A 20,022-nucleotide genomic window follows, 5' to 3' on the forward strand; every position below is an offset into this window, starting at 1 on the left:
TGAATGGTTTGTACTTTTGCCTTTGTTTTTAATGGTTTCAGTTTTGGTAGGAGGGTAAGGGAGGATCTCATAGTAATTTATTTATACATAAGAATGTTAATGTGTCTTAAAAATTTTTTTTTGATGTTTATTTGAGAGAGAGAGAGAGAGATGAGTGGGGAGGGGCAGAGAGAGAGGGAGACACAGAATTGAAAGCAGGCTCCAGGCTCTGAGCTGTCAGCACAGAGCTCGATGCAGGCCTCAAACCCACGAACCGTGAGATCATGATCTGAGCTGAAGTCGGACGCTCAACCAACTGAGCCACCCAGGCGCCCCTGAATATTAGTATATCTTAATGTTAGTTTGCCTCAGTCATGAAAATCGTCGTTCGCTTACTGTTACCGATGCTGCGTTACCTGCGTGACTCCATGACAGAGGCCTCCCTTGAGGGCCGTGCTGTCTGAGAGACCACGGTGGCCTCAGGGTCTCCGCATGCCCACAGCTGCTGTCGAGGGGCACGTGCTGGTGGCATCATCAGTATTCAGTTGAATTTTGGCCTAAACGTGCACCAGCCCATCTCTGCAGCCTGACCTTTTGCTTCTCGGGGCCATGGCTCACGATTTCAGGGTACAAGACACAATTGTGGAAGGATGTCTTCTATCTGCTGGGTTTACCATTTGTGCATTTTATTTCCACCGCAACGCAAAGTGGGGTGTCTGTGCTGTAGAATCACGTACGGCAGAGAGACTGAACGAGGCCACAGAACATGCTGTGTGCGTTTTCTGAACTTTTCAAAACTTTTAAGTTAGGAAATATTTCAAACACACAGAAAAATAACAGTCAAAAAACTTACTATTATTTTTTAATGTTTACTTGTTTTTGAGAGAGAGCGAGAGAGAGAGAAGCTGAGTGAGCAGGGGAGGGGCAGAGAGAGAGGGAGACACAATCTGAAGCAGGCTCCAGGATCCAAGCTGTTCGTACCATGCAGGCACTCCCCCACCCCCCTCAAAACTATTAACTTATGTAGGTAGCACTGTTCTAGGGCTTTCTCTGCTTCCTTATTTATATATAAAACTCACTAAGCCTAGGAAACAGGTTGTATTATTATGCCCATTTTACAGATGGAGAAACTGAGATACAGATAGGTAGAGCAACGTGCCCAAAGTCACACATTTGGCAAATAACAGAGCTGGGACTTGAATCCAGGCAGTCTGGTGCCAGAGTGCATGGTCTTGACCAATACAATGCACTCTGTTGACTTTCAGAAATACAAAATATAATGGAACAGGTAGAAATGATACTTTCACCTCGTTTTAATAAAGGTTAACATTTCACTGTGTTTGTTGTTTGTTTGTCTTAACTTCATCACACAAACAAGTGTTTTCTCACGTGTAGATGACAGATTGTGCTTAGACGATGGCCCTGGTCTTTATGTGGCCCATCACATTGTGTTTCTGACCTTCAGCACCCCCGTTTCTAACACTGCCCCTTTCCCCCGCAGTTTGGCAGTAAATCCCTTTCCTTACAAGGGTAAGAACTCATTCAGCAGATATTTATGGGGTGCCTGCCACATGCCAGGCACTGTGCTGGGGGTGGAGGTACAGTCAAGAAAAAGAACTGCGCTCTGTCATCATACAAGCTATAATCTCACCATGCGGGCAGGCAGATAATCTGAGTGCAAGCTGCATAATTTTGGGGGGATGGGTGAGTGATGTGGCCTTTAAAAAAACCCACAGTCTTAAATTTGAGGATTTTAGTGATTTCTGACCTGCTTGTTAGGTTTCTTTAGCCTTGGGTCAGCAATTCAGTTCATTTGTATTTATTGTCTGGAATATACTTCCAGAATGATGGTCGAATTGGGAATTTTTGAAGTTCAGTATATGTTGCTTTCCTTCTGGAAAGTCCCCAGGTCTGGGTCAGCTTTGAAACCTTGCTCTGGGTCTGGTGAGCCCTACAGTGGGGTCCACTTGGTTTGTGCATCTGGTAATTTGTGGAACCTGGAGAGCCCACAGATGGCTCCCAGAAACTTCTGGCATGGCCTGATGGTTTTCAGAGCCCAGCCTCACCCAAGTTCCTGTGGCACCAAGAACTTGGAGACTGAGCAGTAAGGCGTGATTTAAATGGAGCGAACTTGCCGTTTTGGGCTCCCCACGCCTTATTCATTCACTGTGTGTTCAAAAATAGTGAAATTAGCATATGGTAAAAATACATTTACAAATCATAAAATTAATTTATTAGAATTTGGAATGTAGTACCACATCAAAAAATGTTAGTATCAAGCATCTTGAAATAATTTATAAAAATGGAATGCATTAACAAAGTGACTTTCAACACTGCTGGGAAGTGTTTTTCTTCGTTATGAGCGTTACTGCAGGATGATGGCTCAGTTGTCCAGACTTTACTGTTCATTACAGTCGGCTAATAAGGAAGGAAGGGCTCATGAGTCTTTTCGATTTTCAGTTTTTTATTTCCAGCAGATGGTTCTCCGTGGTGGTCCCCCCCTGCCACTTTTTAAAAAAAAAATTTTTTTTTTATTTAAGGGATTAGCAAATGCTTTTGGAACAGATAGTAGTATTTTGGCATTTGTTTTAGTTAAGACTTTTGGAACCCATCACACAGAGTATCTTGACAGAAAATGGGCTCGTTCTGAAATGAGATGAAAAAGAGATGCTCCTGTCAGATATTCTCAGGAGGTGGCAGTGGCTGTTTCTAGACATATGCCATGACATTTTAAGAAAATTATATAATCATTTTTTAAGCGCCCCCCCCCCCCTTTCAAAAGTTCATGAAGTTTGAGAAGTAAGTGTGCTTCTCTGAGAGCCAGCTCTGGAGTTTAGCCTGCTCATTCAGATTCGGGTTCTTTCTCTGTTCACCAGCTGCTTGGCTCGGGGCAGCCGAACGAACATCCCAATGCCTCAGTTTTCTCATCTGCAAAATAGGGACAAGGGCTACTCCCTTTGCAGGACTTTTGTGAAAAGGAAAAGAGTGTAAAAGCACGTTTAAAGCCGTGAGGGACACACAAATGTAATTTATGTGTTAATGCATGTGTGCAAAATTTTTTGCCAGTAGAAAGAAGCTTCACATTTTATGTTTTAATAACAGCTCGCTTATCTGAAATTAGTGTTTGATTCTCAGTCATCATAAGCTTTTTTTTTTTTTTTTCCAAGTGAATATTTTGAGGCTTGATGTTGTAGGACTTGGAGAGCTTATGATAAAAGACACTAATGGGATCCAGAGGACAGTATTATTATCTAAACCTGTGTTGATGACTTTGTGCTTTTAGGTATACCAAGCTTGGCTACGCAGGCAACACTGAGCCACAGTTCATTATTCCTTCATGTAAGTACAGCCCCACCCTCAACGTGTGTGAAGGACCGGGGTTCTCGGCATTGTGATTCTGTTTTCCAAAGCATATTCATTGACTTGCCATCTGCTTTTAGAAGATTGTCCTGGTTACTGGGGAGGGTTATTGATTTTGACACCTAGTCCTGAATATTGCTATAGACCGTAGCTGTGGCCTAAAACCCCCCAACTTTCTGGCCCTTTGGTCCTCTTCTGAGAAAGCCCCTTGTAACCATCGTTGGAGTTTCAGCCTGGGTGGTTGGCTGGGGCTTTTCCTTCAGTCATAAATGTCTGAGCTGCCTTGGAGAAATCTGGTCCTTTAAGGTTCATTTGTAATTTTAAGTAAGTACAGTTTTATTAACTTAGCGACTCCGTGGACTGAGCATCCATTGTGCTGCACTGTTCACTCTATTGAATGCCCTTTAAAAAAAACCCCCAAAACACGAGAAGCCTGATGACTGTTTTATTGTGTTCAGAGTGTCTGCTTTTGTTTAAATTTTGGTCAGTAGAGAGTGATGGACGTAAAAGAAGAAATGTTCTCACATCTTGGCAAGAGTACGTCCTACCCACTCTTTGTTTCCCACAGGAGCCTCCAAGGTCAGGTCAGTTGTTTTTAGGGTAGAATTTTTCTCTGAAATTGTCTAAATTCCGGGTTATTATTTGGAGACCGTTTACCAGACTAACTTGTATCAGTCCAGGGGGAAGGGAAACACTGCCTCCTAAGTGTAGATCTTGTGCGATGAATTGTGATCTTAGAAGTTGTAAGGTGGTGCGGGGCCAGGGACCCAGTGAGGGTAGGCCCTTGTCAGCAGTATGGAACATTATGGAACATGGACAGCTTAGGAGAGCTGGGGAGAGGAGGCTTAGCGTTTATTCCAGGGAAGGCGCAGGCCTTTTTGGTGTATATGGGTACTCACCTCATTAGGAAGTGTACCCCAGATTCCTCGAGCACATGTTATTTGTCTCATTCTCCTTCCTTCCTTGCTTGCTGTATAATTGATCATGAATCTGATTTCTAGGTCTGAACACCTTGGTACCATGGTGGGTGTCCTTAATAACAGGCACAATTTGTCTGCTGTGTTCTTTATTTAGGATTCATAATTTGGTGTATTAGTTTGCTGGGGGCTGCCGTTATAAAATACCACAGAGTGATGTCTTAAATAATAGAAATGTATTTGATCCCAGAATGGAGGCTCGAAGTCCCAGATCAAGGGGCCATCAGGACTGGTTCACAGTGAGGCCTCCTTCCCTGGTTTTCAGACAGCACCTCCTCACTGTGTCCCCACATGGCCTTTTCTCTGCACACAACCGAAAGAGAGATCTCTGTGGTCTCTTCCTCTTCTTATGAGGACAACAGTTCTCTTCGATTCAGTCCCCCCTTACGACCTCATTTAACTTTTATTACCTCCTTACGGTCCCCACGTCCGAACGCAGTCACACAGGGGGCAAGGGCTTCAACATACGAATTTTTAGGAGACGTAATCAGGTCCATCACGTCTGGCGCTTTGTAGGCTAGGTCAGTCCTTTGAGAATTTTATTATTGCGAATGCCCCGGAACTTGATCGTTCCATGTCGGATTGATAAATCGGACGTCCTGACTTTTCAAAGCAGATTGGATTTTAACCTTGCTAAGTGCCACGGCTCTGAAAGGCTGACCTTGCACCTCCCGCTTTAATGCGTTGCCGTTTCAAACTGCCAGCAGCGTTCGGCCGGCTGGCCCGTTCAACCCGTCATCATCAACAGGGAGGAGAACTGAAGTCAGTTATTAGCGGGATTTCATTCGCCGCCAGACAGCAAGGCGGCTCTCAGATTGGTGCTTTCAGAACCTTCACAGTAGCAGAGGCTAGAAAGAGCATAGAAAGTCGCAGAAGCGGGAGGAAAGCCACAGCTATATCGTCGGCTGAGTCCGTCGCAAGGGATGGAGAAGCCCCGGGAGGCGGGGTGACAAGATTTGGGGGCCCGGTGAGGCTGCTGGGTTGGGTGGAGGGCCTCGGTCGCCCGGGGCTGTCGGCTTTCCTGCTCGTCTTCGTTCCGGGAGCTGAATCATTTTTCCGGCTCTAGAGGCTCCGTCCACAAGGTGAAGTTCGAGACGCACGCGCCGAAGTGGCACCCGCAGAGAAGAGGTGGGGCTCGTGCGGATGTGCGTCAGCTCGTCGTCGCGACGCTGGCGGACGCTGGCGGACACGGGCGGGGCCCGCTGGGTGGGCGAGGCGCGTGAGGTCACGGCCCTCGGCAGCCAGTGGCCGGGAACGTGGCCGGGAACGTGGGGGAGGGCCAGATGGCGACAGACTCTGTTCTCTCGAGGGATTTTACCTTAATCTCGCACCCGGGAATTTCCACGTTGTTCCCCGAAGGGCTCCCTCAGGCCTGAGCCAGCGGACGGGCGAGGTGCCGCGCGCCCCGTCCGGCTCTTCCCGGCTCTTCCCGGGCGGCTCTGCCCGTGTCCGGCGTGCGCTTCTGGGCGGCGTGTTCAGGATTGTTCGAGTGGAGGGTTTCCCGGCCTTTTTTTGGTCTTTAAGTTGTCGGAGTATATTGAGAGTCATTGAAAAGTTTCCGGCAGAGGGGTGAGGACGTGTGTGGTGATGGTGTCCGTGGAAGGCGCACGAGGGAGGTGCGGGGAGGGGTCGGGAGAAAGTTAGGACGTGTCAGACCTTCGGCGTCGGAGGAGTTCGGTGTGAAGGTCCCGTTGGCATCAGGTGAAAGGCTTCATGCTCGGAGGAGCGTCTCCACGGGAGGTGGGGACTGAGCCCAGACGTGTTTTTGGGTTTTCTTTTAATGGAATAGTTACAAATAAGTTTTTGGAGGTTTATTTATTTTTGAGAGAGAGGGAGACAGAGTGAGCTGGGGAGGGGCAGAGAGAGAGAGAGAGAGAGAGAAAGAGAGAGAAAGAGAACCCCCAGCGGGCTCCTCACTGTCAGCACTGAGCCTGATGCAGGGCTCCATCTTGCAAACTGTGACATCATGACCTGACCTGAGCCGAAATCAGGAGTCGGATGGACGCGTAACTGACTGAGCCACCCAGGCGCCCCTATTGCATAGAGTTTTTAAAAAATTTTTATTTCAGCTAAAAACGGTTGCAGAAGATAATGTAGCACAGACCTGTGTACCCACCCACCACTCAGAATGAACAAACGCTGACATGATGTCATCCTGTAAATCTGTAAACCCATGCATCAGAGTGGGCAAGGTCCTCTCCCTTTTCCTCCAGCCCATTCCCCTCTCTTGCTCTCCCTCCTCTGCCGGGAACTTCCTGTGGCCAGTGTGTTCTCTCCTGACCTTATGGGAACAGGGTTCCTTAACTGTATGTGGCCTTGTTCTGCCGGTTTAGACCTTTCTAAATGACAAGATACTGTAAATCACTTTCAGCATTGTCCTTTTATAAAGAACCCGCCCCCCTCCCCCCCCCCCCGGAAATAGGTTTTTAAGATTTAGCAATGTTGATACATACAGTTCTTGATCAGAGTTCTAGCATGTGAATCTCAATTTTTTTTTTCATTTGGGCATTTTCCAGTTTTCTCTGTTACACAAAATGGTGCAGTAAACCTCTCCTTACGCACACGCGCTAGTTTCCCAAGAGAAAATGAGGAGAAATGGGGTTGTTTCATCGTGCAGGTGTGCACCTCTTCAGCTTCTCAGCTGTTGTCAGGCTGCTCTTCTGAGTGCTTGTGCTGAGTTAAGCTCCCGTAGGTGCTGGTAAAGGGTTTTTGTTTCCACACAGCCTTGACAAAAGTTGATGTTGGTAGACTTAAATTTTCGCCAGTCTGACGAATGTGAAACGATGCATCATTTTATAAATTTGCATTTCTCTGATGACTAGTAAGGTTGGGCACCTTTCATTGCCTGTTCGTATCTTTGCCCATTTTTTCTATTGCATATTTTTTTTATCTTTTTTACGGAGTTTTATGGAGTTGTCTTTGTATACTCTCAATATTAATATGTTGCAAATATTGTCTTCTATTTTATGGCATCTTTTTAAATGATTTTTTAAATCTAGACACGTAAAATTTTGATACAGTTAAAATATTCAGTACGCATTTTCCATTTATAATTTGTTTCTATCTTGAAAAATGCATTTCTACTCCAAAGTCATAAGGACTTTCTGCATTTTCTTCTGCGACAATTTTGAGTTTAATTTTGAATATGGTGTGAGATAGTTATTTTACTTATTTTCTGAATGGAAGGACACTTGTCCCAGCACCATTTATTGAAGAGTACTTTCCAATTTGTTATGCCTTTTAAATCATATTGAGGTACCATATATGCTTGGGAATATTTCTGGTGTTTTTATTTGGTTTCATTTATGCGTTTGTTTATCTTCACTCCAAATTCATGCTGTCTGAAATGTTATTACTTCAGCCAGTGTCTTGATATCTGGTAGGTGTGGTTCCTCTTCCCTTTTTTCTCAGAATAACCTCAGCTATTCTTAGGCCTTACTTTTTATTACAGATTTTATTTTATTTTATTAAAAAATGTTTATTTATTTATTTTGAGAGAGAGAGAGAGAGAGATCGTGACCTGAGCTGAAATCAAGAGTAGGACGCTTAACTGACGGAGCCACCCAGGTGCCCCTTTACTACAGATTTTAAAATTAATTAAGGTCTATGAAAAATTGTAATGGGGTTTTGATTAGAGACACATTCAGTTTATAGATTAATTGGGGAAGAATTTGACATCTTTATGAATTGAGTTTTTCTATCCATGAATATGGTATATATGATCTTTATTAATGGCTGTTGTGTTTTTCAGTAATGTTTTTGTAATAGACTTCATAAAGGTCATACACCTTTTACTAGATTTAACTGTAAGTACCCTTATGTGTTGTTGCTGTTGTGAATTTTCTGAAATTACATTTTCTAACTAGTAATTGCTAGCGTATAGAAATGCTATCGAGTTTTTTGTTTTTTAATCCAGTAACCTTACTTGCTTCTCTTATTTGTTCTATTAGCTTGCAGATTCTTGTAAGTTTTCTATTCAGACTATTAACTGCAAGTAATGGTTGTCCCTTTCAATCTCAATATTTTATATATATTTTTTTGGTCTTTTGTACCGGCTAGAACTTCTCCTGCTGGAGTGACTAGAGCTGGAGGTAGTGGGTGCTTTTGTTAGTCTGATTTTAAAGACAGTGATTTTAGTGTGCCACTAGTCATTGCTCTTGGTTTTTGTGGAAATGCTTTTTTCAGGTTAATACAGTGCCCTTTCTATTTCTAGTTTACTGAGAGCTGATCATATGGTTTTGGACAGTTAAGGTCCTATAATACGATGAGTTACATTAATATATTTTCAAGTATTAAACAGTCATTTATTTCATTCTTGAGATAATCCCTACTTGGTTATGAAATACCAACTACACGTTGAATTGTATTTGCAAATATTTATTTGGGTTTTTGCATCAGTGTTTAAAAGTGCGATTACTCTATAATTTACCTTTCTTGTACGTTTTTGTCTGGTTTGAATATCAAAATTAGACTGGCTTTTGGAGGTGAGTTTTTCAGCTTGCTTTTCTGTTCTTTAGAACAGTAAGTAAGATAGGAATTATTATTTCTTGAAGGTTTCATCAAATATATGACATTCTTTTGGGAAATATACTGGATGTATTAATTAAGAAATTACTGTTGTGTGGCAATTACTGTAGTAAATGTTCCTAAGATCTAGAATTTATATGTAAGTTTTGAGCACCTTTCTGATAATCTTCCCAAGATTACCCTCAGATGACCTTTTAACATTTGGAAAATAATCTGTTTCTTCTGGTTACCCACATTCTATACTCCTACAGTTTTTTTAATCTGCAGAACTTTTACATTTTTCTTTATTAAGTTTAATCTTATGAGTTTTGGTTCGTCATTAAGCTAACTGAGGGGTTTTATTTTTTAATTTGTTTAAATAATTTACAAACTATATTTGTCTTCAAATATGTTATTTTGAGATAATTGTAGATTCATAGGCAGTGTAAGAGATAGCTTGGAGAGACCTGTGTACCCTTCTCCCTGTTTCATCCAGGGCTACATCTTACATGGTTATACTATAGCATTAAAGCCAGGAAATGGAAATTGGTGCAGAGTGTGTGTGTGTGTGTGTGTGTCTGTGTGTGTCTGTGTGTGTCTGTGTGTGTGTGTGTGTAGTTCCATGTCCTTTTATCCCATGTGTAGATTCCTGTGATTACCACTACAGTCAAGATGTAGAACCATCATATCACCACAACAGTCTCTCCTGAGCTGTTTCTTTATAACTACACTTGACTCTCCTCCCCACCATTCCTAACCTTTGGCAACTACTAATCTGTTTCTATCTCCATAATTTTGTGAGTTTTTTTTTTTGAGAATGTTTTATAACTGGAAGCATCCAGGCTATGTCCTTTGTGATTGGCTTTTTCACTTGGCATAATGCCCTTCAGATCCATCTGAGTTGTTGTACGTATTGACAGATAGTTTCTTTTTTTATTTGAGTCGTATTTCAATGTATGCATGTACCAGTTTGTTTAAACATTCATGTACTGAAGGACTTCTTGATTATTTCCGCTTTGTAGCTATTATAAATAGAGCTGCTATGAAAATTGTGTACAGGTTTTTGTGCGGACATAATTTTTCATTTCTCTAGATAAATACTGTGTAGTGCAGTTGCTGCATTGTATGGCAAGTTTATGTTTAGTATTATGAAGAAATTGCCAAAGTATTTCCCATAGTGGCTGTACCATTTTACATTTCTACCAGCTGTGTATGAGAGAGCCGGTGTCACTGCATCCTTGCCAGCATTTGGTGTTGTCACAGTTTTTTTATTTTAGCTCTTCTCATAATGTGTAGTTGTATCTCATCATGGTCTGAATCTTCATTTCTGTAATGGCCAGTGGTGTTGAACATCTTTTCATGTGCTTATTTTCCATCTGAGAATCCTCTTCTATTAAATGTCTCTTTATGTATTTTGCTCATTTTCTAATTGTTACATTTTTACTGTGAGGTTTTGAGAGTTCTTTATATATACTAGATAACGGGTCCTTTGTCAAATATATGGTTTGCAAACAATTTCTCCCATTGTGAGCTTCTCTTTCCATCTTCTTCATAGGGTCTTCTGCAGAGCAAAAGGTTTAACTTTTGATACACCAGCTTTTAGATTCATTGGTTTTGTCTGTTTTTCTGTTTTAAATTTCATTGATTTCTGCTCTCATCCTTCTTTCTTGCTTTGGGTTTTGTTTTGCTCTTCTTTTTCTAGGTTCTTAAGGTGGGAACATAGATTATTGATTTGAGACTCTCTCTTTTTTTTAATTAAAAATTTTTTTCTAATGTTTATTTTTGGGAGAAACAGACAGACAGACATGGAGTGTGAATGGGGGAGGGGCAGAGAGAGAGGGAGGCTGAACCAACTGAGCCACCCAAGGCATCCCAGAGAGTTTTTCTGTTTTCTAATGTAAACTTTTAGTGTTAAAATTTTCCCAGTTATCACTGCTTTTGCAGTGTCCAACACATTTTGATATTTTGTGTTTTTGTTTCCATTCCATTCATGTATTTTAAAAACTTCCCTGAGATTTCCTCTTTGACCCATTTAGAACTGCACTGTTTAACTTCCAGGTGTTTGTGGGATTTTCCTGGTAACCTTTCTGTCATTGATTTTTGGGTTTATTCTATTGTAGTCAAAAAGCATACTCTGTATGACTTTAACTCTTATAAAATTATTTATTTTTTACAGTTTATTTTGAGAAAGTGAGAGGGTATGTGTGTACAAGTGGGTGAGCGGCAGAGAGAGAGAGAGAGAGAGAGAGAGACAGAGAGAGATAGAATCCCAAGCAGGCTCCGTGCTCAGTGTGGACCCTGATGTGGGACTTGATCTCAATGACTGTGTAATCATGACCTGAGCAGAAATGAAGAGTCGGACACTTAACCGACTGAGCCACTGACTGAGCCAACCCGTACAACCAACTGACTGTATGGTTTTACAGTGATTATAAAATTATTAAGGTTTCTTTTATGGCCCCGTATAAGGTTTATTTTGGTTCCACGGGCACTTGTAAACAATATATACTCTGTTCTCTTTGGGTAGAGTATTCTGTGTATGTTGGTTGGCTCCCGTAGGTTGATGGTATTGTTGAGCTCTTTTGTCCTATCAGTTGTTGAGAGAGGCATTGAGGTCTGCAGCTCTAATTGTGGGTTCGTCTGTTTTTCTCATCAGTTTTTGTCTCCAGTACTTTGCACTTCCATTCTTTGTTACGTGCACATTTAGGATTGCAGTGTCTTCTTGATGGACTGACCCTTTATCTTTTTTAATGTTCTTTTCAATTTTTTCTTTCTTTGTTATAAAATTTACTTTTTCTGATGGCAATATAGCCAATCATGCTTTCTTTGATTAACATTTGTGTGGATATCTTTTTCCATCTTTTTACTTTCAACCTACATATATCCTTATATTTGAAGAATATAAGGATTCTTTTTCGTTTTCTTTTTTAACGTTTTTATTCACTTTTGAGAGGGAGAGAGACAGCAAGCAGGGGAAGGGCAGAGAGAGAGGGAGACACAGAATCTGAAGCAGACTGTAAGCTCTGATCTGTCAGCACAGAGCCCGATGCGGGGCTCAAACTCACAAGCCGTGAGATCATGACCTGAGCCGAAGTCAGACGCTTGATTTATTGTAATTTATTGTAATTATTGATTAGTGCTTTTTCTGCTTGTTCTTTTTTTTTATTCCTTTGTTTTGTTTTACCTGAGTTCCTGGGGATTATTTGAGCATTTTTTTAGAATGTTATTTTATGTATTGTGTTTTTGAATGCATCTCTTTTTATTTTTTAACATTTATTCATTTTTGTGAGCAAGAGAGACAGAGCACAAGCAGGGGAGGGGCAGAGAGAGAGGGACACACAGTATCTGAAGCAGGCTCCAGGCTCCAAGCTGTCAGCACAGGGCCTGACGCAGGGCTTGAACTCACGGACTGTGAGATCATGACCTGAGCCGAAGTCAGACACTCAACCGACTGAGCCATCCAGGTGCCCCAAGTGCATCTCTTTATGTAGCATCTCAGTGGTTGGTCTATTACATTTCCTGTACAACACGTTTCTCCCGTGTTAACACCTTACCAGTCTGAGTGAAAGGCTCCACATTTCTGATATAATTGTCTTGAATATTTCTTCTACGTACATTGAGAAGGACATCAGTGTTACAATTTTTGCTATAACTGCCAAACATAATTTAGAAAACTCAAGAGGAGAAGGAAAGTAATTATGCTTATTTTTGCTCTTGCTGTGTTTCTTCCCTCCTGATGTTCCAAGATTCCGTCTTCTTTTTTGTCTTTAGTTTTTTTTTTAATGTTTATTTATTTTTGAGAGAGGGAGAGACAGAGCACAGGTGGGGGAGAGGCAAGAGAGAGAGAGAGGGAGACAGAATCTGAAACAGGCTCCAGGCTCTGAGCTGTCAGCACAGAGCCCGACGTGGGACTCGAACTTGGGAGCGGCAAGATCGTGACCTGAGCCGGTCAGAGGCTTAACTGGCTGAGCCACCCAGGCGCCTCCCAAGATTCCTACTTTTATAATTTCCTCTCCATTTAGAAAACTTTCCGAGCCATTTTTTAAGAGTTGGTATGCTGATGACAAATTCTGTTAGCTTTTGTTTACGAATGTCTTGATTTGCTCTGCATTTTGGGGGATATTTGGGCTGAATTTAGAATTCCGAGTGGACAGTTCTCAACACTTGAAAAATGTACCATTTCTTTCTGGGTGCCCTGATTTCTGATGAGAAATTTGTTGGAGGCTTTTAGAATTTTTTCTTTGGTCTTCAGTTTTTAGAAGTTTGGCTGTAATGTATCTTGGCATGGATTTCTTTGGGTTTATCCTGTTTGGGGTTTGTTCAGTGTTGAATCTGTAGGCTTATTTCTTTTTTAGTCAAATTTGGCAGATTTTTAGCCATTATTTCTTTGAATACTTTTTCCTTTTTCCTCTCCTTCTGGGACTTGGAATGCATGAATGTTAGCGCTTTTATTATATATCCTACATGTCCCTGAGGCCCAGTCCATTTGCTTTTCAATCTGTTTTCTTTGTTGTTCAGGCTGGGTAACTTCTATTGTTATATCTTCAAGATCAGTGATTCTTTTCTCTGTCCTTTCCTGCTGTTGAACTAATCCACCGAGATTTTTATTTCAGGTATTGTATATTTTTAGTTCCAAAATTTCCATGCAGTTTTGTCTCTGTCTTCTATCCTTGTTTTCACTTTGTGCTTCTTTGCTGAGACTTTCTTGTATTTTCCATTGTTTCAAGTGTGTTTGTAGATTGACGCGTCGTATGATTGCTCCTAAAATCTTGCTTAATAATTCTGTTATCTGTGTCGTCTTGGGGTGGGCATCTGTTGATTATCTTTTCTCATTTTGGTTGAGAATTTCTGGTTCTTGCTGTGGTGAGGGATTGTTTTTATTGAAACCTGGACATTTAAAAAATTTTTTTTTAAATGTTTATTTTTTTGGTGGGGGGAGGGGCAGAGAGGTTAGAAGGAGACACAGAATCCGAAGCAGTCTCCATGCTTTGAGCTGTCAGCACAGAGCCCGACGTGGGGCTCAAACTCATGAACCATATGAACCGTGAGATCATGACCTGAGCTGAAGTCGGAAGCTTAACCAACTGAGTCACCCAGGCGCCCCTAAACCTGGACATTTTAGATAGTCTGAGATTCTGGATCTTGTTTAAATCTGATGTTTCAGCAGGTTATTTCTGATACAGCTCCAGTAAGGAAAGGGGGATGCCCCTTGTTAATGCCAGTTTGGGGTTGAAGTTCAAGGTCTCCTCTTGGCCTTTGTTGACACTGGGTGGGGGAAGGCTCCATGTTACTGCTCATTGTGGGTGGGAGTTCAGCCTCCGCATTAGGCCTAAGCAAGTAGCCTTCTGGCCGGGAGGGACAGGGGTGCCTTGTTACTGCTGGTGGTGGTGGCAGTCCTGACTTGCCACTCGGCCTCCTGTGACGAAAGCCCAGTGTGAGAGCAGAGGGGACAGATTGATCCCGCCGGGTGGGGTGGCCGTTCAGCTTTCGCACTGAGGAGGAGGGGTGGTTTTCCTGAGGTGTTTGACTGGAGTTAAGCAGGTATTGTTTAGACTGCCCCCTTTATCTTCTTTGGTTGCAGGCAGCAGGCTTTTGGGGGTACACCCTTTTTGTTTTGAGCTCATCGGTGTTTCTAGGGTAGCCAGTATGGGCCACAGGAGACAAAAAGAAGACCCAGGAGACTCACGGCTGTGTTGTTCCCGGAGTCCTGTGGTCCCCAGCCAGTCTGTCCGCTCTTTACCTTCTGGCCTCTGTGTTTCTTTCTTCTAGAAAGTCTCCGGGTTCTGGCTGTACTTAGAGCAGCAGGAAAACTAGGTTAACTCTGTCCTTGCAGAAGCGGAAGCCCAAATTTAATTAACTCTGAGTAGAAAATATATTCGTCTGCCATAGAAGTTAAATGGTATAATAGGACGCAGTGAAAATTAACTCTTTCCCACCCACTTCCCCTCTCCCTGGTTCCTTGTGTTTCCTTCCTGAGATGCTCTGTAAATCCCAGCAGATACACACAGGCATCTGTTTTCACACAGTGGTGGCACTGCTCCGCACCTTGTGTTTTTGTCAAGGCGCTACACCTTAGTCATCCTTCTAGATTGGTATATGAACACCTGCTGGCTTCTTTTTCGTGGCCTCCTGATACTCCATCGCGTGGAGATGCCACCTGTGTGTATGTAACCAGTTGGAATGTTTCGCCGCTGACTCCATTATCTGTTCTATGCATTGTCCTTCCCATCTCAGTGTCACCTGTGTTGACACCTGTTACTGTATGTGGCGGTGGGTTGGAGATCGCTGCTGGGGTGGCACGGACCCTTTCTCTGTGAGGAGTCCTGGAGTCTGTGAAAGCTCATAGATGGTCTTTGATAGCTGCTCTCTTAGGCGCATTTCTCCATCATCTTCATAAGGACCGTGTGGACCACATCTTGCTTCTCGTAGGCTTACGCAAAAGAGTTTGAAGATAAGCTCTATGTGCCTTTACTCTGTTTCGTGGATTCAGTTGCTTCATGTCTAATAGGTAGTAATAGTTAAAAGAAGTATACTTCGTTTTTGTTTTGTTTTTTGTTTTGTTTTGTTTTGTGTTTTTCTTATTTCTCATGGCCACTAAAACATACATCTACCATGATTTGGGGCCAGAGTTCTTTGATTACCTTTTTGGGAGGGATAGGATTAACTTGGTTTTCATTTGTATTTCTGAGTGTGGTAGTGTCACCTCACTAAGTTTAGTATTTTTTCTTCAAGGTGGTGATTTTTCTTTTCTTTCTTTCTTTTTTTTTTTTGAATTAAGTTTATTTGTTTTGAGAGAGTGCATGCATGCAAGTGAGTGGGGGGGGGGGGGGAGCAGCGAGACAGAGACAGAGATTTCACACAGGCTCTGTACTAACAGTGCAGAGCCTGATGCAGGGACTCGAGCACACAAACCATGAAATCATGACCTGAGCCAAAGTTGGATGCTTAACTGACCAAGCCACCCAGGCACCCCAGGGTGATGATTTTTCTTCTGGTTAATATGTTGCCCCCAAATTCTTGGCACAGTTGAATGATGGAATGAATTGCAGAATTTTTTTGCCCTATGTCTTCACAATCTTTTATTTTGACTTGGCAGTTTAATTATAAATTCATGCATAATTAAGTTTGATCTTGCCCAGAGGATAGAATCTGTCACTCACACTGGCACCCTGTGCGAGGACCTTGCGGTCTGCTGCGAGCCGTGTTGCCAGGGGCCCTCTGCGTGCATGACGTGTGCGTCAGATGATCCTGTGTGATGCTTGTCAGTGTGCCATTGAGTGGCCTGCTCATTTTCAGAGGTGGTTTTGTTTCTGTAGATTGCTTCAGTTGTTTAGGGCCCAGCAGACTTTTCTGCCCTGTGACCAGCTTCAGGGCTCTGGACATGCTCACCACCTCTGACTGCTTGCTGGGCTTTGTCTCCAGCATTTCCACGCCATACCTGCTCCTTGAGTCCTGCAGAAATCCCGTCCCCTAGGTTTGTGCCACCTTTTGTAACTGGAAGGCTTTGAGTCTAAGTGTGGCAGTGAGCTGGATGGAGTGAGAAGAGGTGGACAGAGTGACTTCTACTCCGGACTCCTCCTTTTTACCTCTTGCCCCTGTCGCTGCAAGACACCTTTCTCACAAACAGGGTTCACATTCACTCGTGTGACTGTTGCGACCCTTCATTCGTAATGATTTGGGGGTTTCAGATGATCTGCTCTAAAAAATACGTTCATGTGTCTGCTAATTTGTTTTGGGATAAATTTGATGAAGGTGAGTTTATGGGAGCTCGGAGTATGACCAAGGGTTAGGAGTGTAAATGGAAAATTTTATCTTTGCGAAGCTTCCACATTTCACTAAATATTAAATTCTGTAGTGAAGTTTTATGTGATTTTTACTAAGTATATTCTCAAACGTCACGGTTAACCCCTTATTAAAATGATGTATCAGAAAGCCATTGGCATTTTTACATAATACAGTTGTTTGATTATTGTACTTTTCTTTTTTGTGATGGGTATTAGCCATCAGCCTCCTAGTTGTTTCTTTGAGTGAAGTCAGTTTGTTTCCTATAACAAGATTAAAAGAATATATTTTAAATCTATTTGATGCAGAGTTTTATTTAAAAAAGGACTGGAGAGTGTATAGGTGTTATTTTTCAGTTTACTCTTCTTTTTTGTATTATATTTTTAATTTGTCTCCTATATTGTATTTTAAAATTTGGAACCTATTGATACATACCCCAAGGGCGTTTCATTTATTGTCTTGTGGGATTTTTCCAGATGAAATTGAGAAATACAGTGATATAGCTTCTGTCAGCATTAAAAGCAGATCAGCTAAGTTCCTTTGTACTATTCTGAAAATAATACTGCAACATAAAAGCTGTTTCTGTATTTTACGTACTCGTTGATAGTGTCTTTTCTATGAACACCCCACCCCATATAAAACCCTAACATTGAAATGTACATACATGGGGATTATATGATCCTTTCTTGATCATTCAAATAAATGTGAATAGTGATGGAAATCTTTGTGCTTTTTTTTTTTTTTTTTTAAGGTATTGCCATCAGGGAGTCGGCAAAGGTAGTTGACCAAGCCCAGAGGAGGGTGTTGAGAGGAGTCGATGACCTGGACTTTTTCATAGGGGACGAGGCCATAGATAAGCCCACGTATGCCACAAAGGTGAGCTCCCCTTAGGGATTTGCTGCTTTAGTGTGGAGCCGAGAACAGAACAGTAGAAGGGATAGTGCAGAATGGCAGATGGTCTAGAAACTGTACTTAGGAGTTAGGGGATGTATTTTTATTTTTATGTTTAAAAAGTTTCTTTCTTAACTTTATTTAAAAAAAATTTGTTTTAAAGTTTATTTTTGAGAGAGTACTCATGTGTGTGCACATGCACGCGCGCAAGTGTGGGGGAGGGACAGAGAGTGAGGGAGAGAGAGAATTCCAAGCAGGCTCTGTGCTGACGGAGCCTGGTGTGGGGCTTGAACTCACAAAATGTGAGATCGTGACCTGATCAGAAACCAAGAGTCAGACACTTAACTGACTGAGACACCCAGGTGCCCCAGTTTTGTTGTTTTTGAAGGGGGTATTTAAAATTTTTGTTTACATTTTATTTATTTTTTAGAGAGAGAGAGAGAGAGAGAGAGAGAGAGAGAGAGAGAGAGAGAGAGACAGAGCACAAGTGGGGGAGGGGCAGAGAGCGAGGGAGACACAGAATCCGAAGCAGGCTCCAGGCTCTGAGCTGTCAGCACAGAGCCCAATGTGGGGCTTGAACCCACGAACCGTGGGATCATGACCTGAGCCGAAGTCGGGCTCTCAACCGACTGAGCCCCCTCAGGTGCCCCATCTGTCACGCATTGTTAACGCACTTCCTTGTACCTGGGAGTAAGGGCTGCAGAGTGGAAACAGGAGCATGGCTTAATCTCTCTGCCCATGTGCCTGTTTGCTTTGGTGAGTGAGGTCCGTCCCTGTGCTGGCAGCCCTCCCCTCTAACCCAGTCCGTCCTGGGCTGGCGTTGTTGGACTCTTATTCTTACTGTTGTGACCTGAAGTCTGACGTATTTTGGTTTCTCTTGCTGTAGTGGCCAATAAGACATGGAATAATTGAAGACTGGGATCTAATGGAAAGGTTCATGGAACAAGTGATTTTTAAATACCTTCGAGCTGAACCTGAGGATCATTACTTTTTAATGGTGAGTAACTAGACCTGAGAGGAATATATCCTCAAAATCCCGAATTACTTAGATTTTTCTTTTTCCAGATTACTTAGATTAAAAAAATTTTTTTTCTAAATGTTTGTTTACTTTTGAGAGAAAGAGAGACAGAGTGTGAGTGGGAGAGGGGCAGAGAGAGAGGGAGACACAGAATGCGAAGCAGGCTCCAGGCTCCCAGCTGTCAGCACAGAGCCCGACGCGGGTCTCGAACCCACGAACCGTGAGATCATGACCTGAGCCGAAGTCGGACGCTCGACCAACTGAGCCACCCAGGTGCCCCCAGATTACTTAGATTGTAAACTCAAGATATTCTTCCCTGGAGAGTTTTAAATTCCTGCTAAAGCCATTTGTATGAATCCGGTGCTTTTTTGGCACGTAACAGAAGGCTCATCAAAAATGTCTGAAGTCGGGGCGCCTGGGTGGCGCAGTCGGTTAAGCGTCTGACTTCAGCCAGGTCACGATCTCGCGGTCCGTGAGTTCGAGCCCCGCGTCGGGCTCTGGGCTGATGGCTCGGGAGCCTGTTTCTGATTCTGTTTCCCTCTCTCTGCCCCTCCCCCGTTCATGCTCTAAAAAAAAAAAAAAAAAAAAAATGTCTGAAGTCAACAGGGGATCATCAGCCGTCAGAACAGCAAGGCCAGAGCTGGGCGGTTGCAGGGCTCACCACTCGAGGGCACTAGAGCGGCCTTGGTTCCCCACAGGCCCCAGGATGGCACCACCTCATGCTTTAGACGCTCTTAGAGGTAGAAACGCTTTGTAAGAATGGAGAGTCCCTTTCCCGGGAATGTTCCCAGCCTGTGTGTCCCATCTGTCTCTGCCTGGCCTGGTCACTAGCAGGGGGAATGAAATTACATTGATGGGTTTAGACTAATCCGATTTCTTCCTGGGGGCTGGGGAGGGGACGGTGTCTGATGGCCTGGCCCCAGGAGGGTGAGTACCTAAACAGACTCCGTCAGCGAGGAAGATTGGGGCGGGGGGACCGTGTGTGGGTAGCGATGCCCTCCTGATGGAGCTGGAGGGCTAGGATTTTTGCTTTGTAGCAGAGGAAACCGGTGAAGCTACTATTTTGCCAGGCTTTAAGTCTTACTATAAAATAAGACTGAGCTTAGTTATGGGTCCTGATTATGGTACTTAATTGATCTTGTTCAAGTAGAATAAAACATTACAGAGAAATGAGGAGAAATGTCTCTTGGTTATGGAATCTTTTCTAGGTCTACTCAACATTATGTATTTCCTTCCATGAAATGTTCTTTTTAAGTTAAAATTAATTACATGTTCAAAACGCTTGCTTTATAGAGAGCAATTGCATGTAACATAAGCTGCATATTAAAACGTACATAATTTAGCTTTGGATTTTCTCCATGCAAGGATATTGTCAAATGGTCCCAGATCCAATTATATAATTCTTTCTAATGTTAAATATGGAGTGTGCTTTAGAATTATCTGACTTAAAATATGTTAACTGCAAGGCTATTGTGGTAGCTTGTGGAATCTGTATATTTGATATCTATT

At 42.7% G+C, this 20,022-nt stretch overlaps 1 protein-coding gene across 5 annotated transcripts in view; it reads left to right on the forward strand.

Moving 5' to 3' along the window:
• The window catches only part of ACTR3B (actin related protein 3B), an 89,905-nt gene that overhangs the window by 16,443 nt on the left and 53,440 nt on the right, over positions 1–20,022 (forward strand). For 2 of the 5 annotated variants that reach the window (XM_023250777.2, XM_023250778.2), the window contains exons 2-4: positions 3,263–3,318; positions 17,356–17,480; positions 18,382–18,492. In XM_023250777.2, coding sequence (XP_023106545.1) covers positions 3,263–3,318; positions 17,356–17,480; positions 18,382–18,492 — 292 coding nt within the window. Of the gene's footprint in view, positions 1–3,262; positions 3,319–3,899; positions 3,924–5,568; positions 5,886–17,355; positions 17,481–18,381; positions 18,493–20,022 lie in introns of those variants that run through there. The other 3 variants (XM_023250776.2, XM_023250782.2, XM_023250784.2) reach the window with 3 other exon arrangements.

The sequence above is a fragment of the Felis catus genome, chromosome A2, assembly GCF_018350175.1.
Source record: "Felis catus isolate Fca126 chromosome A2, F.catus_Fca126_mat1.0, whole genome shotgun sequence".
Lineage (NCBI taxonomy): Eukaryota > Metazoa > Chordata > Mammalia > Carnivora > Felidae > Felis > Felis catus.